The sequence below is a fragment of the Cavia porcellus genome, unplaced genomic scaffold, assembly GCF_034190915.1.
Source record: "Cavia porcellus strain 051 isolate PalLab524CR breed Dunkin Hartley unplaced genomic scaffold, mCavPor4.1 scaffold_6, whole genome shotgun sequence".
Taxonomy (NCBI): domain Eukaryota; kingdom Metazoa; phylum Chordata; class Mammalia; order Rodentia; family Caviidae; genus Cavia; species Cavia porcellus.
Window position 1 is genome coordinate 68,892,492 of NW_026947489.1, and position 24,139 is coordinate 68,916,630.

At 40.5% G+C, this 24,139-nt stretch overlaps 1 protein-coding gene and 1 pseudogene across 1 annotated transcript; one reads left to right on the plus strand and one right to left on the minus strand.

The window, feature by feature from the left end:
* Positions 1-13,293: 13,293 nt before the first annotated feature.
* Positions 13,294-15,552, minus strand: Ccl11 (C-C motif chemokine ligand 11; the record flags this gene model as incomplete). The annotated part of the gene is given in 3 exon segments (NM_001172824.1): positions 13,294-13,835; positions 14,181-14,289; positions 15,427-15,552. Coding segments are annotated over 3 exon segments (291 nt in total). The 3' UTR covers positions 13,294-13,729.
* Positions 15,553-20,383: 4,831 nt separating this feature from the next.
* LOC100717188 (F-actin-capping protein subunit alpha-1-like) lies at positions 20,384-22,049 on the plus strand (annotated as a pseudogene).
* The last annotated feature ends 2,090 nt before the right edge of the window (positions 22,050-24,139 follow it).

Sequence of the window (24,139 nt, forward strand, 5' to 3'; positions counted from 1 at the left end):
GGGGAACTCTCTTCCATCACAAGCGGTCCCAACACCTCTGATGCTTTGAGTTTGAAGGTTTGTACTAAGGAATTGCAGACACATGGGCCAAGGATCTCTGCAAACTAAAGAGATGTAACATTACAAAGAGGGCACAGGCAAGTTCTATCTGAAGCTGGGCTTCACTAGTCCCTGCCTACCACCATTCTCCACGTTTCGCCCAAGACTCGCTACTGCTGGAGGGTCTTCTGAGTATCAGTGTATACTGTGACACAATGGTCATTTTTATTCCAGCTTTACTGTGTGCTCTTACACCTCACTAGAGTTTTAGGGATGTGTTTTGAGTGGAGATAAAATCTTGGTGGCAGGGGAAAAGAACTGTTGGATAGAACACTGGGAAGAATCAAGTTCTTTGATTTCTAATTGCTCCCTGGATTTTGGCTACATTTGAAGAAACTTTAATAATAAAAAGTATCTCTGTGTTAAACCAACACCTGAACTCAGTGTGGATTCCTGGTTATCCAGGTCACAGGCTGATCCCCAAGGCCTGATTTTAAGTACTTTTCTTTCCAACTCTTCCCCGGCCAGTGCACGTTATACTGCTTGCTAAGAGAAACAGCTTCTAGTAATGATGGAATTTGTAGCTTAACTGTCAGATTCCTGCACTTTTTGCTAGCACACATCACCATCCCCGTTTATTGATGAGGAAAACTGAGGCATGGGAGAACTTGGTATCCTTCAGTGCGCAGGGGTCAGTGACACTTCTGGAGTTGCTTCCAATGTCTGGTGCTTCTAGGAAAGGTCTCTTCCACTTTGTCCTTTTGAATTTATCACCATCTTCAGAAGCCCTGTCTCTCTCCCCAACACTTGTAAGCATGGGCCCTGCTAGTTGATGTTTCCTCCTGATAAGAGGTCAATTTCCTTACTAGTGTGTCCCATTTTGGAAAAAGGAGCTAGGTGAGCTCAGCTAATGCAGTGAAGCTGCAGAAGGCTGTCAAGGAAGTGTAGGTTCTGTCTCTGAGTACCTGATCCCAGATCTCTGTACTGAGCTTTGAGGGTAAAATCCTGTGATGTCTAGGGAGCTGCTTCTAGGACCTGAGCCTCCAGCTTTCCCACTTTGTCCTTATGACTGAATATCTGAAGTGAGTTTCCAGTGTACTTATTTTTTTCTACAAGCTATAGTGTCTCCTCCATTCTTCTCATTGCTTATTACCCGATCACTGCAAAAAAAAAAAAAAAAAATTGTCCCTGACTAAACATCCCATCCTGCTATAGCCGCTCACTTCCTCTTCTTCAAGAATACTTCTGAAAAAAAAATTCTGACTAGACCAGTTCCCTTCCCTGTTAGTTGACACACTCTCAGTGATTCCCTGTCACCTTCAAAATAGAACTTAAACTGTATATCTACATGTTCAAAATCCTCCAAAACATGGCTCTAAACTTTTAATTTGAAATTTCTAAACTTTTCTCCCATTCCTGGGTGAAAATTCAGGCAGGTGAGATTTCTGCTTCTTGCCTGTTCTTCTCCCACTCACCCTGGACCAGGTCCATGGACCTCTCCCTTGATCTCACTCTGTCCTTTACACATCTTCTTCACTGAAAACTGCAACATAACCAGCAAATTTATTATCATTTCTCTTCCTCTGAGGTCTCAATCCATATACATAAGCACGTCTCTGAGGCTGAGGATAGACTGAATGGGAATGACTGGAGGTAGGGAAAATATTCTAGAGGTTATTATAGTGGTTGACTTGGAGGCATCCTTCAGTGGGACAGAGTTCAGATTTATATAATGTAATAAATTCTTAATAGTTTATATAATATACTTTATATGCCACAATAAATTATTTACCTAATAAAGCTGGTGTCCAGGTAGAAATTCAGAGTGACTTAGGTGGCCTGGACTTCCAGTCCTCCCTTGTGCCATGGATAGCATACCCACTTCCATTCCTCTTGAAGCATCTCCCCATTTTTTAAAATGCAGAGTTTGTATACAGTTCTGAGGACCCTTACTGATAGGATTGTCACCCAGGCGGTTGACATTCATTCAGGGCAGGAGGATTCTCACCTGGCCAGTGGAGCACCTGGGAGCAGCCCCTATGAGCAATTGGCATGGAAAGACTGTGGGGACCTTTACAGCAGAGGTGAGAGTTGACAGGGTCTGGATTTTTCCTGGCCAGTCTGTAGCAATGGCTTCTTTACCTGATTTTTACAGAGTCATGATTTGTTGTTTTATAGGAGGGAGAGTTTGGCAGATGAAAGGGAATTTCTTGGCAAAGTCATGGTCCAAAAAATGAAGAAATTAGTTGCAAAATTTGTAGAGTAGGCACTAGATCCTGGAAAGTTTTTCAAGAAGTGAAAAAGGATGCTAATGGGTCAGAAATAGGCACATTTTCCACTCATTTTGGAGTTTAGTGAGAAGGGAAGAGGAAGGGGGAAAGTGCAGTTATGCTCTAAGAACAGGAAATGTTCGGAGTTAGATCACTGTACCAGAACCTCCTCCCCTGCACTGATACAAGGGAGAAAGAGAGGAAATTGTCATCATCACAGAGATGTGTAAATTCAAAATTCCAAGCAGCATTTTACCATACATTCAAACTGGCTGGAGTTCCAATCAGAAATTGAAAAACCTGTACATCTCTAAGCCTTATTATTTCTTTTTAGAAGACAGCATGGTATTAGAATTTTGACTGAATGAAGGACTACAAGGGCTCTTAGCTCAGGGGATAAGAAAGCTGAGTGGCACAGGAAGATGGCAGTGTGCTGTGATTTTCAAGCCTCTATTTAGTTATCAGTGTTTTTCCCAATGTGAAATCAGAGGGGAAGTCCTAATGTATCAGCTGGCAAGTGAAATGGTCTTCGGGATGCAGTAGCTGGAGATATCTGTTCTTCATTCTCAGCTCCAGGGTGCAGTGCACTGTAATGTAACTCTTTCCCTCCTGCATGCACATCAAGACCAGCTGTCTCATGTAGCATTAAGAAGGTATGAAGACAAAGTACATCAGTTTCATACTTGCTTTGGACCTGCTCTCTGTAATGCACAGTCAGTACAGGGTTGGAAGTTCTGAAGTGATAGGTGTTTAAACAAAACTGCATCAACTACCAATTTGGGAGGACTTTAGGGACAGTTTCCCAGCTACGCTTACACTCTGCATCTATCCCGGATTCTACTTTCTTTTTCTTTTTTTCTGGCCCTGGCCATGAGATTCCTGAATTCTTGCCTTATTTTGTCCATTATTCCAATTTCCATCTTTTACTTCCATCCTCCCACCTTCATGCAGATTCCTAAGACTGCTCAGATTTTATGCTAGACAATAAGCCTTCTACTGTCTGAGCTGTACCTTGCATTCATTTGACAGTAAGTCTGCCAGCCCAGGCTCATATTTTCTTTTCTAATAATTAGGGGGTTTGCTATGGACCAACAGACAGAGAACCTGAGAAGTGACATATGGTCTTGGCCAAAAGCAGAAGATCTCTTCCCAAAGGGGACTGGATACATCTTTTTGGGTGGAAGATCAACAGGCCCAGGGATAAGACCTTCAGATGAACTTCATCAAGATCAGATCTTAGGGTATCCCTGTCCTTAGATTAGAGAAAATTTTCACTTGTGTCTGTGAGATAGAGGCCCTGTTTCATCTATCATGGAACGTAGATAAGTTAGCATAGATCTTTACTTCAGTGGTAATGGAAACCAATACCAAACAAACAGTACAGCTTTACAGGCAAAATCTTTAATAAAAATAAGAGAAAATGATAAAGGACTCTAGCTTTAGATCAAGCCTGGTCTTTAACAAAAGAAAGTAAGAGAAGATAGGGAAAATACTCCATTTTGAGTACCAGAAGGGGACACGCTGATAAAAAGGATCAGACTGGCCTCCTCGTGGAAAAAAGGTCAGCCTTTAAAGATTAACTGAGATGGGTTAGGTCCAGTTCATCATTATCTCAATTCTGTCTTCCATAGCTCCAGTGGAATCCACATGACTTGATGGGTAAATTTGGTTTCCAGGAGACAACTACTTATGCTTGATAGGGTATTTTCGCTGGAGAGTAGTTTGTGAGGCTCTGTGTCTTTGGAACACAGATGACTACAGGTTTAGGACAATACCTGGAGACTTACAGGCATTGTTCCAGGAAGAAGGCCAGGAAATTGATATTATAAAAATTGATAACCTAATATTCCAGAAAATTCTGGAGATTATTTTAATTACTTTTATCTTGCTTCCTTCAGTCTTGAAGGGGATGAGACAAACTACTAAATTCAGGCCTAATAAACTTCGTCTTGTCAACATTTCCTAAATCATTAACATGCCTTACTCTAAAGTTTTAAGATAATAAAACACACAAAATGGTAACTAAGCCTTGTGCTTTTTGCTTTTAGTTACCTATTGAGCACCTGTAGGTCCAAGTGAAAAGCCATGGTTTTTAGAAAAAACTGCTCTTAAGTCTGTTGCAGAAGAAAACACAAATTATGGCCCTAAGTAACAATTTAAACACTTAGGACTTTGTCTCTAACCATGTCATTTCTAGAACTAGTAAGACAATATCATTATAAGAGTTCAGTGAGTTAACACATGAAAATTTCTTTGAACAGTAATTAGTGCATAGTAAGTTTTTGATAAATGTAACAGTCCCTGTTTTTAGGAACTTCAGAAAAAATGTGAGATGCTAGAAGTCACTCAAAGTGTAATAAAGTCACATTTTCACAATTTCTACCAAACCCTGACTCATGCTTCTATACTGGGGCATGTTTCCATGGGCCTGATTTTCCAAGGAACACATTATATGACAGAAAAAATGATGAGGAGGGCCAGATAGAAGGAAAGAGACCCACGCCCCTTGGCAGGAACAGATGTTTACAGTGATGCAGGCCTCAGGGAAATGTAACTGATATGATAACAGCTCCAAGTGGTATCAGAGTCTAACTGGACAACCATTTGGTAATTATCCAGCAAGTCAGGCTGTTATTTATGTTTTTCAGGTTCTTTCCCCAAACTTTGGCTTCACATGGTACTTTGAAGTGAAATGTGGAGCCAGCATTTCAGACCACTAGCTTAGGGAGTTCTTCTGCTTAGCTTACCTGTCCTCTACAGAGCAGTAGAAAAAATCTCTGGATTTTTTCGATTCTTTTCCTCAATGAATTCCTTGTAGCAGTCATTTAAAGTAGATTCAAGTCACATTCTCCATTGCTGGAGAATGGATCGCCTATGGTCAGAAATAACTTTGATGGGGGCTGGAAGGGAGTCCAGGTAGGAAGCCAAGAGATCCCTTGTCTCCAAAGAGTACGGACCGTAGCTGAGGGTGGATTTGGAAATCTGACTCCCAGCTTGGTTCCTATAGCTCTGCCTTAAGTTTGCTTTAAGACCTCAAAATTGGAGAAGAACTGAACAGAGTCTGAGGAATGACTGTCTTGTACTGTTCTCTTTCTTGGTTAGAAAACCTACGGGACAAGGACCTAGCAAAATGCTCTTACTGGAGACCTGTGTCTCAGTGCTCAGATCTCGTGCCTGTTTTGTAAGCCTTTCACTATGACTCTTGCTTCCATGCCTCAGTCTCTGTTCTCCCTCATATGAGGGGGTTTGCTACCAGCCTTTGCAGCGTTGCTTGGAACTTTCAAAAAGAAGCATTCTACCATCCCATTTTCATACAGAGTTCAGCACTGCAACCGACACACAATAAATAATGGTGACTACTTTTGTCAAATGTGTTCTCCATGCCAGGGACTACAAAGTTTATGTATGCTGGCTAATTTAGTTCTCCTGACCAAGCGCTGATAGAAACACTGCTTTTAAAGGGCTTAATAATTAAATGTGTACTAAGGCTTAGCAAAGCTAAGAGTTCCTCACAGGAGTCAGAGCCTGTGAATGTACCCTTTACTTATGCTGAGCCTACACCTTTATATTCTTGTCTCTACATTGTTATTTTCGTCTATTATTTACCATAATTGAGTGGCAAGCATCTTTATCTCTATCTTTCCAGTGAGATTAAGTGATTTGGGGAACAAATCAGAGCTGCAGCCAAGTCCAGGAAGTGGAATAGAGTTCCCTGGTCTCACTCTGACTCTGGTCATTGGGGAAAATAATTAAACTAAAATCATTGGGGAAAATAATTTAGAACCTATGCTTTAGACAAATCTCTGGTAATTTTAATATGCAGCTGGTCAGAAGCTATCCATCTAGCTTAAGAACACATTTTGTGTTTGGGTAAACTAAAGCCCAGTAAGCAAATGTGAAGCTGCCGAGCAGCCTCAGGTCCAGGCCCTGATCTTGATGTGGATGCCACATTGCTCAACTTAGCACCCCATTCACCTGTCAGGGTCAGGGTAATCATTTCTATAACTTTGCTGCCATCAGTGTGCAATAATTTCCAATGCCTTTTTTTGTGTGTTTGAATTGGCCTTGGTGGTAGAAAGTTGCTTTCCTCAAGATCACACACTCCCTATATGGGGAAAGCCCACATCCAATGACACAGACATGGAAAAAACTAATCTCCTACTAATTTTGGACAATTAGAAATGGTTGTTTGAACTCCAGAGTGCCTACCTGTAGGATTAGTAGCAGGACACACTGGGACATTCCCTTCTAAGTAAGAGACTAATTATTGCCTTTCACTCTTCTGACATTAAGTAAGAGCCGCAATATCTGGTAGACAGTTTCCCTGTCCTTGGGAGGCTCATTTTCACATACACAACCAAAAGGCTGCCTCTGTGATTGGTGTGGTAGCAAGGATGTGCCCTGAGACCAGGCTGGTTGTGGGGCAAATGATCTTACAGCTTGAACCACACCGCTGGGTAAGTGTCAGCATTAGCTGTGACAGCAGGGGAAGGCTCCTGTGTCCTGTGTAGTCTCTGGTTCAGTAGAAAAATCTGGGGTTGTGGTGCAAGGTTAGGCCTTTGAAAGAGAACAGACATCTTTTACAAAAGCGCTCCCAGTGTACTGCCGAACTCTAGCTGAGGCAGAAGGCCAGGCCATGGGAAATCAAATAACTGCAGCCAGAACCACTTATCATGAGTAGGTTTGGAAAAGTCCAAGTCATGGTACCAGGTGGGCTCAGCAATAACCCATGACCAGATGAACCAGGCCACTGAGATCAGGGATGGGCAAGACATGATACGTTTAAGCAGGTGCCGTAGGACCCCATGTTAATTCTAGCACGGTGTCACTTGCTCTGTTTATTCCATGGTTCACTTATGACAAGTGATGGAGACAGGAAAAAGGCTGAGCTTGGTTCCCAGATGGTTCAGCTCAGTGGGAACACAAGCCAAACTAGTGGCAGTTCTTCTAGTACCAAACTCAGTGGCAGCTTTTAAAGACAGAAGTGAGGGGAAATCCTCCCAGACAATAGAGTTTGGGCAGTTTTCCAAGTTGTCTGCTTTTGTAGAAGGAGAGACAGCCTGAGTTTGGAATACAGTATGTGTGTGTCGTTTGTGGCTAGAAATGATGTTCTGAGAAATATATCGTTAGATTTGTCATTGTGAGGAATCACAGTGTTTGGGCACAAACCTGGAAGGCTTTGAATTTGCATGGTAGAGCCTGTAGTTTGGCCATATTTTCTTTGGTTATATTTGCTCTGTTAAGTAATTTTTTTCCATCTTTACCTTATGGAAAATTTCCAAAAATCCTTTGGATGCCTTCCCATCAGCACTTGTATGCTTACCACCCATTCTCATGTTATATAATAGCTAATGACTCGCAGATTGTTTGAACCACCTCAAGCAATAAATTCAACATTGTGTTGGATCCAGACCTTTCTTTCAACTTTGCTCAGTTTTTTCTGATAAGTTTAGCAGTGCTAGCGATCACACCCAGGGCTTGTGTGTGCCAGCCAAGTGCTCTATCATGAGCTATGAGCCCCAAGCTTCTACACTGCAAACTTTTTGCTTTGGTTGGGATCATACTGGTGCAAGGAGGGACATGGTTCCACAGATTCTCCACTGCAGGACCTTCCAATCTATCTACATCTGATATAGGCCATCCTCAGTTTTGTGCTATTCTTGTTGCCTTTAATGAATTGGCCACTTCAGCATCTCTTGTCACTTTGTTCTTGATCTTCAGGGTCATAGCCATGTGGCATGGGACATGCCTGACTGGTGAGCAGTAACCATCTCTTGTTTCCCATCTCTTCATTCCTTAATCACTTTTGACTGTTCCCTGGCAGTCACTTATCATGCCCTATTTCTGGCACTGTTAGCATTAGATCCTGAGTGCTTAGAGTTCAGAAATGATGCAATGAAAAAATTCAGCAATAAAGTGAATATTTCACATAAATTTTTTAAATTTCCTATAACAAATGAAAATTTTGATTACACTACATTGTAGCCTACTAAGGGCACAAAACAACTGTATTTAAACTGGGCATGGTGGTGCATGCCTGTAATCCTAGTACTCAGGAGGCAGAAGCAGAGGGATCAGTGCAAGTTTGAGATCAGCCTGGGTTACAAAGACCAGCCTAAACTGTATAGTGAAACCTACTCTCAAAAAAAGTGTGTTTAAAATCATGTGTAGACTGTATTGCAATACTTTACTGCTGAAAAATGCTAAGAATTATTAGAGTCTTTAGAGAGTCCTAATCTTTTCACTGGTGGAATGTCTTGCCAGGGCATGGATGGTGCCCTGCTGACTGGTTGTGGCCAAAGGCTGGGTTGGTTGTAGCAATTTTATGAAAGAGACTTCTATGAAATTTGCAGCATAGACTGACTCTTCCTCTCATGAATTATTTCTGTATAGCATGCAGTGACATTTAATAGCATTTTACCCATGACAGAATTTCTTTCAACATTAAGCTCAGTTCTCTCAAACCGTGCTGTTGCTTTTTCAACCAAGTTTATGTAATATCACAAACTCATTGTTATCATTTCCACAGTATTCATAGTGTCTTATCCAGGAGGAGACTCCATGTCAAGAAACCATGACATACTGAGGCAAAAGAACTTTGTCATCTCCATATAACCTCATGGGGTCACCATCACGTGTGAGGTCTGTAGTTGAAAGAAATGTCACTATGAGGCATGTCACTGTGTATGTGGACTACAGATAACTGTGAAGTGTCTGGATTGTTAATGAGGGATCTTGAAAACGATGAAATATTTGGAAGAAAGAGAGTTTGAGAGAGAGACATGCAGGATATACTCTGCGATAGGACATAGCGTATAAAGATATGGTATTGATGTTCACTAGGGAATTTGGTGAGAAGCACTGAATGACCAAGTTAGCAGAATGGTTTGGCCAGTTGACACTGACCAGCTTCTCATATCAGCTACCACAGTGCTGGGAAAACAGGACATGGACAAAGTAGTCATGGATGTAGGGGTGTGTATCATGGCAAGGGCTGCTGCTCACCGAGATTGACGTAGTCTCCCCTATGGTTTGATAGTCAAAAAGATCAGCACAGAGTACCTGCTGTGGCCTTGTCTCTCATCGAGACTGAACAGCTATTTCATGGAAAGTATGTATTTGATTACTTTGTACCACTTTCACTCTAAAATGGCAATGTCTCATCTTAACTGGAATAGACATAGTTTCCAGGCCTGAGTTTGCCATTTCTGTATCCAGTACTGTAGTGAAAGCCACTATCTGAGAGCTTTTGGCACATTTGTTCATTAACACAACTTCCTACATAACATCACTACAGACTCATAAACATACTACCAAAAATTAGATGCATCACCAAATATATGCCTATGGGGTCCACTGATTCTGTCGTGCATTTTCTAGAAGCTTCTAGCATGATGAAGTAATGAATGAGCTGCTGGAAGCACTACTTTGGAAAGAATATCCTTTAGGGATGAAAAACCACTCTGTAGGATTCAAGGTATACACCCTAAATTAAATAATAGATGATGCTGTATCCTCAATAGCTAAAATCCTTGAACCTGTGTATCAAAAACAGAAATAAGATTATCCCCACTTACTATCAGTTCTAGTAACACACCTGGGGAAATACATGTTTCCTTTCTCTGCAAAGCAAGACTGTGTGAATTTAGAAGCCCTGGTTTCGAGTAAGAATGTTTCTACTTAGGCTTCCAGAGAGTCTTGTTCAACCGCAAGCTGTGGTTGCACTCTGTCTCTTGAGATTTGCTGGCCAAGAAACCCACAGTCAAAGAAAAGTCACCACCTGGGCAGGAGTGCTGGACCTGATCATCAAGTGGAAGTGGTGCTTCTTTTATTCAGTGGGTATATTTGGCACCTAGGTGACCTATTCGCCTGTCTCTTGTTATTCCTTCTCCCACTTTTGGCGGGATATGTATAAGAACAGCAGCCACAGCATGATCTGCAGAAAAGCATGGTGACCAGTGGCTCAACTGTCAGAGGGGTCTAATTCAGTCCTGAAGACAGACAGCCTAGATCACCTGTTCTGTTGGCTTAGAATGAAAACCATCATTTATGACCTCAAGACTAGCTGCAGCAGTTGTAACGGGCTCGATTTCACCCTACTCTCCTTCCTCTCGCACATTTTCTGAGCAAAATAGGCTTAACAGGATTTTTTTCTGGAACTTATTGTGTAAACAAAGTGATTAAGGCAATGCAAGAGGAGGGTGTTGTAGAATTAGTGGCATGCTTCCCAGATTTTCCCCTTCCAGGGCTAATAACTCTCCCCAGCTGCAGTAAGTGTTGACTGCCAACACTTACAAGCTGAGTTTACTTCATGGAATGTATACTCCCTTGTTTAAAAGGATCTGCTTCCCTCAGAGCCATGTCATGCACCAAGAACAGCCTGCAGCCGTGAATGGTTACTATAAGAGTATATTTGCCGATCTCCTAACACCCATATGTGTTATCCCAGTTCTAGAGCAAACTGTGGGCTTGGCTGAGACCTGGGCTGTCACGATATCACACTATAAATTCTCTCTGTCCCACCTTCCATACTCTCCAGGACACTCTGCATGAAGATTTGCATTTAAGAATGTGCATCCAGCAGAGACCAGCTGGTGACATCCTTGGCTCCCGGCTGGAGTCTGTGTACTGCCAGAAGGCTTAGATAATTCCAAAGCTTTGTACCTACAATTTATCTTTGTGGAACAGATAAATGCTGTTCTCAGCTATGAGTGAATCAGGTCCAGGATTCCTTGAAAGACTAGAGATAAAGTGTGGCACAGAGGGTATAAGCAAATCCTATCCAATCCTTCATAAATGGAGGACAGCTTTCCCCTTCTCCCTCCTCCTTTATGTCCACTTCAAGATTGTGTAGTTACCAGAGGGTCTGTTGATCCTAGCAAGCTATTCTGTGGCCATTCTGCTGCTGATGCATGCCTCTGTGATGTGAAAGTACACTCATCTCGAGTTGGTGTTTAGGGCCAAAGTCTACCAGGCTATAGAAGAGGCAGAGATTTACACTGTACTTGGAGTGAGGGCCAATGATACTATGATGTGTACCACCATGTGGTAGCCCCTAAAAGCTTTCTGGGGTTCTTGATTCTATTTGAGGCTGTCAGAAGAGGCTTGCAGAAAGGCTCAGTCTGAGATAGAGTTGGTTTGGCAGTTACCTCAGCCCCTGTCTACCTTTGAATGAAAGTGTAGACCACTCTGATAGCTTTCTTTGCTTCCAAGGATGGAGATGGTGATGTTTTCCAAGGGATAACACTTTCAGAATGTAAGTTCTTAGAGAGTCATTGGTCAGTCTTTTAGTTTTCTCCCTAAAAGATATTACCATCTTCTTCTCAGTATTGAGATAACCAAGGTTCAAAATAACACAGGAAATGAGATTGGCTCTAGAAGTAAAGTCAAGGTTACTTCCCTCACAGATCAGTATCTTTTCTGGTATCACATGCTGCATTTTTATGGCCACGTGCCAAGGCCACATGGTTCCAGGAGAGTTTGATGTGAATGGTTGTTGGGAGCAGGAACCAGGGGTCTGGCAGTGAACGGGTGTGGAAAACCACACACTGAAGCTGGACCTCAACCAGTTCCTCATTCTGCAGTAACCTCAGCCTTCTAGACAAAGCATCGCACTGATATTAACCTGGGAATAGCTTCATAACATAAACAAAGAAGTTTCTCAAGGGCCCAAGAATATGTTTACCTTTACTGTATGTACAAGAAAGTGTCCTGAAGTGACTTGTACTGCTCTTTGTTTGAAACATTATAAAAACTCTGGAGTCCTTCAATAAATCCCCTTTTGCCTCCTGAGCAACTGGTCTCCCTGTGTCTTCAGTCTCTCGCCTGACTCCTTCCCCGTGTTGGCCGTGGCAAATGGTGCCTCATGAAACTACACAATACAGTGACCCTACACAATACATGGACATAGCATAGCATAGCAGTTTATCTGCCTCCCTAGGACTGGAAGCCTCAGGCCATACATGATAACTGCAGAAGGATAACCATGACCCTTTTCTACTTCTAGGGGCATGCTTTGTCTCTGTGTCCAGGGAAGTGAATGACAGAAAGACTGTTGATTAGGTATGCCAATGGGAAATCCTAATTGGAGTTGTTAGTACAGAAAAGGAAGTCCTTTCTACTTGATTGGAGGCTCTCAAGTTTATAAACTTAAGGTTTAAGGAAGAAGTGTTAGAGGGTAGTTTTCTGAGCCTAAAAAAGTTACTCTTTAATAGCAGAGTTTGAAAGTCTCCATGTTACAGTTTCCATTTCTCCATCTAGATCATTCAGCACTTCAGCCTGGGTTGACTCATTCCTCTTGCTATTACTTTTTTGCCTCCCATCTAGCATTCCTCAAATTCTATCTGCCACTACTTTTGCTACCTGTTGAAATAGTTCATCAAGGATATACCTCAGCTGCCTGACAAAAGTGAGGTCCTGAGTTTGATTCCCAGTTCAAAAAAATCCAACCTTTAAGTGACAGGGGGTAATAATTACCTATACCCATTCCCAATAAAGTCCATAAACCCTACTCATTCTGAAGTTCATATCATGGCCCTTCTATTCCACTGAATCAAAACTTTCAATGCCTGCTTTATTAGGGTGACTAAATGCTCCATTTTTTCCTGGAGCACTGTTATATATTTATATATATTTATAGCTAGACAGAGCAATAAAGGTGAGTAGGGGAGAATACCACCAGCTGTTGCGATAGGTGACCTGAGAGTTTTAGGAAAGCATGCAGCAGGTGAGGGAGGGAATGGTGGGGAGGCTCCCACAGAGCATGTGGCTGAAAACTTGCAATCTGGGAAACCACAGATGTGAGTGGGACCTAAGGGCTGGAGTACATTTTTTGGTCTTGTTCATTTTACGTTGAATCTCAATGAAGATCAGCTATGGAAAAGAGTCATCTGCTAAGGACTCAGCTTCTCCTGTACCAGACCACTCACCCATCTTTACCTCTCTCCCAGTCCAACATGAATTCCACACAAAACTTACAACTGAGAGCAGTAATAAAGTATGTATATATTTCATGTATTCTGAAAACACATTTACTTCCACTCATCACTGTGAATCACAACCTGGCTTCACAAGAACAATGTCCTCTGAAAATTAAAAGGCAATTTCACATCAATGGTCTTTGTTGGATCCTTACAAGAGTCCAGGGAGGTAGGAGAAAGAGTCTCCAGCAAGCCTGGAGTCACATTTCCTACACATGGCAGGGTACCGGATGGGAGTTCACAGAGAGCAAGGCAACCTTTAAAAATGAGTGATATACATAAAAGATATGTTTAAAGACTGATAACTTAAATGCAATTTGCTTTTTAAAATTATTAAATAAAAGTCATCCCTTTGGGGAATAATAATATTATTTCAGAATGCATTTTAGGAAGGAAAAATAAATCAAGCAATTTTCTGGTTTGTCATCTCAAGCACGATGATTACGGCTTTGTAGTTTGGGATATTTGGTCCAGGTACTTCTTGGCATCCTGAACCCACTTCTTCTTGGGGTCCGCACATATCATTTTGTCAGGTTTGATCTCAAAGCTGTGCAACAAAAGAAATCAATTAGAAAGACTCTTTTTAACAGTCCTGCCTATTCAACTCTGACTACTCTCAGATCATTTACCACGAGGTGATGAGGTTGTTGTGGGAGACAAAAGGGGGCAGAGGAAGGATGGGACATTAGGATTGGCTGTTACTTTTGATGGTCTTGTAAAGCCATTATTTTTTCTTCATTCAAAAAAAAACTGTATGAACAATTTCTGCTGTGCAAACCCATGCAAAGAATTATAGAGGTCAAACTGTCTGAGCATATAACTATAAGTGACTCTGAATCCATTCTAAAGATGAGTTTTTGGTCACCAGAGAGGATCAGCTTTGTTTACTCACACAATGGCTGTCTGGGGACATTTGCTGCTGGTGATTATTTTGTAGCTCTTCAGTCGCTGAAAGGAGATCTTCTTATTGGTCACACGAAAGCAGCAGGCACTTGGGATACCTGAATTTAGGAGGAAAAATGATTAGAAAGAGCCACTCATGATATATAGTTGTTCTCAAGCATAACTTTATATAGCAAGAAGGAAGTTAGGAGAAGATGGGGCCATGGAGGAGGCAGAAAGGAAACTTATCCATCATGAAGCCCTGTGTCTCTGCCTTTACCATGGTATCTACCTCTACAGTGGAAATCCATTGCTTCTAATAAGGGTACAGAAAAATTATTGGTCAATGTTATTCATTCCCACTCTGTCATTACGATGGGCTACATGGCTCTGTGATGGTCATGGTACTGTTCACCAAATATTATCACTTCTCTGCTTCTGGATACAAGGTAGACTGACACATTTTGATCACTTTTGATTGGTTTGAGTCCTTTACTAGTTTTGACCAATAAGGGAGAAAATGAGGTTGCAAGTGTCATTTCTGACCCAGAATGTAGTGAGTCTATGACCCTGAGTATCTAAGTGCAGAAGTTTGAGCCCATGCATTACAGACATTGAGTGCACGCAAGAAAGTGACCCTTAATTAATTTAATTGTGATAGGCAGTTGATAATTAGGATCACTGCTGTGACATGCTTTAGCTTAAAGGGACTGTTACACTCAGCAAATATTAAGTCATCAGAGGATGGGAAAATGAGTTTACTTCACCCTCAAATATGTTCCACAATAAATGAGTTCCCTGGAGACAATGCCCTGGGACCGATTTTCCTAATTGCTGCATTGAAAGATAACTTGGAATTTAGCAAAATTTTGGGAGGATCACTAATCAAAAGATTTCCCCCCTTCACCACTGTCAAAACTGTCTACCACATCATGTCCAACTGCAAAGGTTGCTGGTTCTGGTTGCATTTAGCAACTTTCTTAGTCCTCCTGTCAGAGAGAGAGAGAGAGAGAGAGAGAGAGAGAGAGAGAGAGAGAGAGAGAGAGAGAGAGAGAGAGAGGAGAGCCTTGAGAGAAAAGGGACCAGCCTTGATGCTCAGACTCCAGCTTTGGCTCTTCTACATCCTGGATTTGAAGATTGGTATTCTTATCTGGTCAGAGACCAGTTTTCCAATCTTTTAAATGCAAGATTTGCTCTGAATATGCATGCTGATGGGATGGTTCTGGAGATGAGTAGTTTTCCTTGGAGGGGCTTACCTGGATGGGCGAGCACCTGGGCGCTGAAAGCAGAGACTGTGAGCAGCAGGCACAGAAACGCTGTGGAGACTTTCATGGTGCAGTGTGCAGATGGGTTGCAGCGTGACAATAGTTTCTGGGTTGTTCTCAGAGTCTCTGCTATTCTCAGTGTTCTGTCTGCTTTTATAGGGAGCAGAGTGGGTGGGAAGTTCCAAGGAAGTCTTGGTCTAAGCTAGGTCAATATCAACTCATTATGAAGAGGAAATCTTGAACTCTGGCCAGATTCTAACTCTTGGAAGGAAAGAGAGAAAAAATCATGGGTGAGACCTGGCACCCGTCTCATATATTGTGAGATGCAGAGCAGAGCAGAGAGTAACAGAATGTGACTATGAAATGCAATCAAGTTGCTGACACGAGACAAAGAAATAAAGAACCTGAGGGGACAGGGGAGAACCTTTGGTCTTTGTGAATGCTTGGTGGCTTTTAGGGTTTTGGAGGCCAGGAAGGGGGTCTAAAACTTTTGCTGGGTTCCTATTCACATGGAGAGGTTGCTCAGCAGCTCTAAACTCTGATAGGTCCCTGTGATTTAGGAAGGATAGCACAGGAGAGGTCTGGCTCTGTAACTAATCAAATGATTATGGCATTGTAGCCTCCCCAGTCTTGAATTCTTGTGCATTTTAGAACATCTGCTCAGAGACTAAAATTTCTTTGTAAGTTAAACAGAATGTGGTCCTAGACATTAAATAATACTGGAGCAGAATTGGTTGGTTTGTAGCAGAATAAGTGCCCCCTGTCCCGTTCCCTTTCATGCCAGTTAATTGAAAAGCCAGCCTTCTAGTTTACTCTTACTACTTAAGCACATATTATGGACAAGGGATCTGATGGCTTGAAAACATCAAACAGACAAGTGGCATATCCTGCTTGTGTAGAAAAAGATGCAAAACGAGGCAACACTTTTAACAAACGTTACAGCCCTGGAGGCTACCTTAGAGGTACTTCACAGCTGTTTCCTGGGTTTTAGTGCACAGGCCCACACCATAAGGTTGCATAGACAGGTATGTCAAAGAAGACACTGAGGACTTGCCTCGGGTTAGTAGAAGACTTTATTCTGGTTGGTTGGTGATGTCTGTAATGAGCACAGGATTAGAGAATACCCTTGCTGGTTTACAAAGTCCCCATATACTTATGTAGAATAACTGGCCTGAAAAAAACCTTGGTCTTCCATGGTCTTTTCTGTTCAGTTCCAGGTGAGAAAGTCTAGTGGGGAGACTGGATCTGTGATGCTTGAGTTAAGATAATGTTTCTGCCACTGGCAAATCTGATACTACTGACAACATCCTTAACTACAATGGAGGTGACAATCGTACTCACCTCGGGGGACTGCTATGTGAGTTAAATTCGTTTATATACAGATATCTTGGAAGACTGACTGAGTCTCTTGGTGCTAGGCAATTAAGTGTTAATAGATTTTATTAAGAGTGGGACAAAGTTTGTGGGTCAGGGAATGTTAGAAAGAGGCTGAGAGTCTGTGAAGATGCTTTTTAAAATCCATTTTTCCAAATTTTCTACTACTTCCAAGTAAAGACAGATCTTGGCTTCCAGTTATGCTTCATAATTGGATGTGCTTGTGAGGGTTGGAACCTCTTAGCAATTACGTTAATACAAGAAGTTAGAATTGTTCCTGACCTCATAGGTACTTGGCTAATGCCGTTAAGAGATCATGTGTCTTAGCAACAATACTTCCATTGCTTAACTGAGAGTTCACAAGGTTTTATGAGGAAGTGACTTTACTTTTGTTTTTTCTCCCTGAGCTTTGGATTCTTATGTGTTCTTTAGAAACTTCAGGGAGGTTAAGTAAAATAAATCTTGAGATATTACTCAACAGATGTTCTACACAGCTCCTTGGCTGTCTCTAACAAGTAGGGGCAGGGACATTGACTTTTTTCTTCTGTCTTCCTTGGAGACTTCTTATCCATCAATGACCAAAAATGGATCCACCACTTGCTTGTGACTTGCTCCCTGATGAATGGAAGAGCCTTGTTCAGAAAAAACTCTGACAGATGAAGAGGCAGTGCGTTCACCACTGATAAAACAAACATTGGTTTCAGTGTTTTCAAAGAATGGTGAATGATTTGCAGGGGAAGGATCCCAGCCAATCAGGGCTTCCTGCTTTACTTTGCTTGCACCAGATTTTCTTTACTCTGGCAAAGTCATTGACAGGTTTGGAAGAGACATAAACATTTATTTTATTCCAACTTTCTTTGTTAAAAAAGAATAGAAGGTGGTGGCTTAATATAACTACAAACTCATGTTTGCTGCTTGGCACTAGGAAAATTTAGTGACTTGAGGACAATTTGTTGGGGCAAGAAAAAATACTGATTGACAACTACTACCAACAAAAGCCATCATGCTTAGCGTTTGCAGTCACAAGAATTATAGGGACACTGTACGGGAGGTGCGTCAGTTGTCAGGCATTCAGGGTAGTTCCAAATTCCAGGGTAATTACACAATTTGTGTGATCTTTGCTGATTCACAGTCTGCTGTTACCTCTAGATTCCTGGGTCTTCTAATTTCTATCTCATAACTCAAGGCCCTTCCTGGGGAATGCTTAATTATGTAAAAGGCTAGTTTTCCCCAGAAGACTGGGGCACGATAACACTCACTGGAGAACAATTTTCATCCTTTTTGGTGGATTTAGTCAGAGATGTCTACGCAGAGCTAGGGAGACTAATAATGTATTGCCCAGCTGCATGACTTCCCAGTTTAGAAATTTTTAAAAGTGAGCTGAGAGCAAGTGAAGATATAGTTTATTTAAGTTTTCCTCAGTAATAGCTTGAGGATCAAAAGCAGAATTCTGAAAGGGTCCTGTGATTTGGTCACAGCTAATCCTGGAACCTCTCTCTTATTCCTTGTATTATAAAACCTTTCCTGCATGGGTAGGTTTTGTCTCTGTTTTCTCTTTTGCAAAGCAAGACCAAGTAAGTTCCAGCTCCTCTCCATCACAAAGGTTATCTGCAGTCTCTTGTCACTGTTGGAGGAAAATTGCTCCAAATTGGTATTAACATCCTCACAATGTGGTTAGCGAATATCAGGCTGTTGGTTTGCAGTCTATGCAAGGCACTGTGATTGTTTTATTTTATGGGTTGGCTCAGTTAATCTTTCCAACCAACCCAGGAAATAGGTACTATAATTAGCTGCATTTTATTTTATTTTTACATTTTTTATTAATGTGTGTTTAGCCACACAGATTAGTGAGCTTCACCTTAGCAGTTTGTACATGTGTATAACATACTTTGATTATGCCCCTCTGTTATTTCCCTCCTCTTCTGCCCCTACCTCTTTCTTTTTCCTCTGATAGTGTCCTTTAATTAAGTACATTTTGATTTCATTTTTGAGACAGGGTCTTGCTATGCAGGACAGACTGGTAATTTTTAATTGCTCAGGCTGGCCTGATGATCCTCCTGCCTCACCCTCCTGAGAACAGGACTACAGCCATGTGCTAGCACATCTGGCTTATGTAAACCCATTTTAAAAACTAGAAAATGTATACAGAGAAATTAAATCTCTTCTTCTCTGAAACCTTTATGAAAGAGAGGTTGGCTTCCCAGGCTTGCCTTGAAGAAAATCTAAGTATGTTTTAAAAACTGATAACTGTTAGACTATCTCAGAGTTGTTTTGGAGTAATTGGCCCATCTGTTTTGTACAAAGGTAGAAAGCCAAGGCACACAATCCTGAAGCTATTTCCACGGTTTCATTGATAATATTGTATAGTTCCCTTGATACCATTAGGAGGTTTCTCATCTCTTTGCACTCAATCTGCTCTGTATGCCTCTGTCCAACTGTCTTGATATACTTCTCACGTTATTTTTCTGCCTTTACTCCAACCCCTCTCCTTAGTGAGAGAACTTTAAGTGGCAAGGTTATGCAGTTCCTTGGTTTTGATTTTTTGCCCTATGTCACTTGATCTAACTAAGTTTTCCTAGATATTTATTACTGAACTTTTAAATTCTGAAATATATTCTCTTAATCTGAATTCTTAATCTGAAATGTATTCTCTTAATCTTAGAAACAGATTGCTTTTCCAACAGTTTACATTTTAAAATTTGTGAATTTTATTCTCTCCCTTTCTATTTAGAGGACAGCAGATTCTTTCCTGAGCTATTTTTCTCTCTTCTTCTTCCTTCCCCTTCCTCCTCCTCCTCCTCTTCCTCCTCCTCCTCCTCCTCCTCCTCCTCCTCCTCCTCCTCCTCTCTTCTTCTTCTTCTTCTTCTTCTTCTTCTTCTTCTTCTTCTTCTTCATCTTCTTCTTTTCTTTTTTATATAAAAATCAAACACAGGACCTCATGATTGCCAGAGAAGCACTGTGCCCCTGAGCCATATTCTCAGCTGTTATTTTTCTTGCATTAACATCTGAGAAAATGTGAAAAAAAATCATTGTACTTGTAATATGCATTTTTCAAATTTTCTCTTTGGTGCTAAAGTTTCAGCAGACAGGACCTGACAATTCTGATATTTGTAACATGAATCTACATTTTTTTCAGTCTGAGAGGTCAGCTTTCCTTTCTGCCTACTGCCAAATGTCTAGAAATCCATGTTTCAGGCTATTAATGGTAGTTTCAGGTCAATGTACCAATTCCTCTATTTTCTCAGGGTTGATCTGAGCTCCTCGTCAGTGACTTAATACCAAATATATTCATTACACATGCTCATTTCTCTCTCCTGTCACAGTTTAAAGTAGTCCCAGTGGATCTCCTCTAGCCCCATTAATTTGGGGTGGGAGCTGCTTTCACCTTAAAGTTGAGCTTTGTGGAATACATTGCCTTCCAGGCCACTTTAATGAAGAGGCTGGAAATATATTGTGGCATGGACTAGGCCTGGAAATGCGTTAGCATCATTTGCCTCCCAAGCAATTGGCTAGAACTCAGTCACATACAGACTTCAAGTAAATACAGTCTATGTTGAAGAATGCAGAAGGCACCATGGATGTGTGGTGGGCACTCCCAGTCTGTTTCTTTAGGAGTAAAAAGCAAAATTAGCAGGTAGAAAATTTTGAGGAAAAAATGTTCGTGCACTTGGCATCCTTCCTCACAGGCACCGGCAAGCAGGGCCAGAGTGGCAAGAGATGGCCACTCTGAGGATGTAGTGTGGAATGAGGAAAAGGTATACAAAGCTGCTATATACATCACTTATGCATCTCTGTGTGTTATGGCTTGTGTTTAGATGCCCCCCAAAGCCTCATGCAGTCATAGACAGGGCTATTTCCGAGGTGGATGTATCTAAAGTATGTGACACTGGAATTGGTTCATGGTGCAATGCTAGGATCAATGGTACTAATATTAGGCGCAGGAGTGCTGCCTTTCCTAAGCAGCCTTGATAAAATATGAGGGACAGTATGAGCTATGCTTGCCTCCTATTGCTTTGCTCTCTTCTGCCACATGAACTGTTTTTCTTCTGCACTGCCTATTTACCACGCCACCCTGCCTTGGAGTCAGACAATTAGGGACTGATATCTCTATAAACTATGAACTAAATATACCTTTCCTCCTTTAATTTTGGGTATTAGGTATTTTGTGTCAGCAATGAGAGGAGTAACTGAGGCAGGGGGATTTCATGAAGCTTTCAGTGATGACCAGCTACTACTTAATAATGACAGTCTCCTAAGGGAAAAAGCAGCATGTGATTTGCCCAATATAACATGGATCAGTTCACACCTGTGCAGATAGAAGGATATGATGACCAGATTTTAATTACAGAGCATGGTGTCTTGGGTAAGAGCAGATTGTTAGATCCAAGATAAAACTTTCCTTTAACTTGTTCACTTTAGAGAAAATAATCCTCAGACAGAGGAAGTAAATGAAGGTTTGATGTCTTGGAGAGAATCCTGTGATCATACTTTAAGAGCATATGCAAAACATTGTTATTCCAGCAGCTTCTGTACGGTTAAACTAAATCTATGGAATGGGAAATAGACTATTATTACGTATATTAAAAGCTACCTATCTCTAACTGCATACATATTTAAGTGTATAAGATAGATAACCATATTAGTGAGTTTTGTTGGATTATTGACCAAAACTGTTTGCAGTCTCACTGTTTGAAAGTCCCCTCTATATGCTTTAATTTTGTAACTTCAACAACTATTTCTAAGATGACAATATGTAATTAACTAGTGATTTCCTACTGTTTATTTTTTCTGAAATTCTGTATAACTTGTACCCTTTTTCTGTTTTTTTTTCTTTTTTCTCTTTAAATAAAATTTTTTTAAAAAGCTACCTATCTTAGCCTAAAAGCTTCTGGTACGGTTGTTGGAGATAAGAGTAGAAGTTCACCACCACATCACCTACAACTCGGATGGCTGACTGTTCAGAGTCACTGTGTACCGTGTAATGGCGATGATCAGTTGATTAATCGTAAAGATGTACAAAATTCAGTATCTTTTTCAAATGAAGTCCAAACTACCAAAGAGTTAACTAAAATTAAAGAGAATGCAGATAATAAGAATCAGGCAGCAATTAATGAAAACTGTTACACAATTGCAGACAACACATTCAGGCTTTAAGCCAGCAGCTTTTAGTTACTGGCAGCAGAATCATCTGGAACAAGATATTCAGCTACAAGATTGGCAAAGAAATGCAGAATGTTTAAAGAATTAGTATTCTTCACTCTGAGGAAAGAATTCAACATTTGGTCTTGTGATAAACAAGTGATTTATAAACAAAAGTATTATTTTGCTAGAGTTTTCAAGCTTAATAGATTTTCTAATAGATTTTCTAGCTTCATGGGATGTTGTTGAATCTGTAGCTCTGTCTTGAGTTGTTTATACACTTTAACCTGAAATTTTCTGTTTTCACTTTACCTGTTTGTAAGTATTTTTGTGTTTAATTCTGCTATTTACAGCTAGAGAGAGAGAGAGAGAGAGAGAGAGAGAGAGAGAGAGAGAGACAGAGACAGAGCTTGGAATCATTTTACTATTTAGAAAATTTTTTGAGCCCAAAGTACAATTTCTGTTTAGATAGTATATTCAGTGCTGTTGTACTGCTATGGTTTAAAGCACTTCTGGGACTTCAGTGATTTACTTATCTAAGCAAAAGCTAAAGTAAACGTGCTACAAATTATAGCTAAATGGAAAACATTCATCCTTCCCCTGCTGACTGCTTTGATAATTATTTATAGCATTTCAAAATCGATTTTCAAAACTTTGGATTGGGAATTTTCAAGTCCACTTGTCAGTGCGGAAAGAAAGTGTTCTGGAAATTCCAGAATAGCAGGCTTTTGGGAGGAACTTGTTTTAAAACTCAGAGACTTGAATTACATTCTTTGTACATAAATACGTTTTCTCCTTCTCTTTGTTTCTTTCTGTCTTTCTTTTTTACTCCCTCATTGTCTTCATCCCCATCTAGTATCAAAGCAGGTATACAGACCCACATTTTAGAAGAATTTTACTCATTAATTAGTTTATTTATTTATTGTTGATATTTGAGAACTTCTGACACACAATGGATGTAGGAGAGTAGAAAACTTGAAAAGTGAAGGTGTTAAAAGAACAATGGGAGTCATGTGCTTTAGTATCTTGTGGAAGGACTGTACTATAAGCAAACGAATCACAAAATTAAAAATGAACCAACATGAAAAGGAAAGCTTCTGAGCAGTATCTTTCTGTGGCCACCTGTGCAAGGGAACGCTAGAGCTTTCTTCTAATAGTATATGAAACTTCTTCCAAATTACCTTTCCTTAGTCCCATCTACCAAGAACTCAAAAATAACTGATATAGCAACTCTTCCCAGGTAAATTATCAGATATATATGTGATTTCAGAATACACAAGTGACATAGATGTAATAGGCAACTAATATTTGTGGACTTATTTCCAATGCTTACAGTTCCATGAACAGGCCCGAAGGGAGGCCAGTCAAAAATTTAAGCAGTGCCTTCCTGTCTGTCTTCAAATAAAGAAAAAAAGAAAAGTGTTCATGCTTAAACTTTGTTTTTTCTCAGTAATACTATCATGTAAGAGTGTTTCCAAGTGAAACGCACTAAGTGTATTGCAATTATTTGTTATTTATGCTATCCATTCAGCATACCACACTGTTTTCTGCATTAGGTTGCCCAATAGCAATATACCTATTTTGTTCTGAAAAAAAAAAAAAAAAAAAAGAAATTCAATCTCTAAGCCAGAGGTCATAGGTCAAGTCCAGACATTAAATTAATCCGAAGAAAGAGTAACAGGAAAACTCAATGTGCATCTCAGCGCTGGTCTTGATGTTAAGAAGAACTGAACTAGTTAAAAAAAAGTAGGGCATGTTCTTCACCTAACACTCCTGATCAGAATCCTGGTGATAGTAATTAGTGTGTGTCATTTACTTTTTTCCATATATTATCTTTTGCATTAGTACTGTATATGTTTGTAGTACATGGTAAGTGCATTCATCACGTGGAAATGGCATATATATATATATATATATATATATTGAATCTTGATCCTTTAACCCCTCTCCTCCTTATTCTCCTGCCACCTTGTTTTCAGATTCCATTTCCATCTTTTCAAAGCACAAATTCTTTGATTCATTGATCCTCTATATTGTTTTTAGTCTCAATTCCATTAATTTCTACTCTAATCTTTATGATTTCTTTCACTCCATTAATATTTGGATTGTTGTCCACATGCGACCTTCAGATGCCTCGTCAGGTCAGTTATTTTAGGTCACTCTATTCTTTTCATGTGCAGAGTTGTAGTTA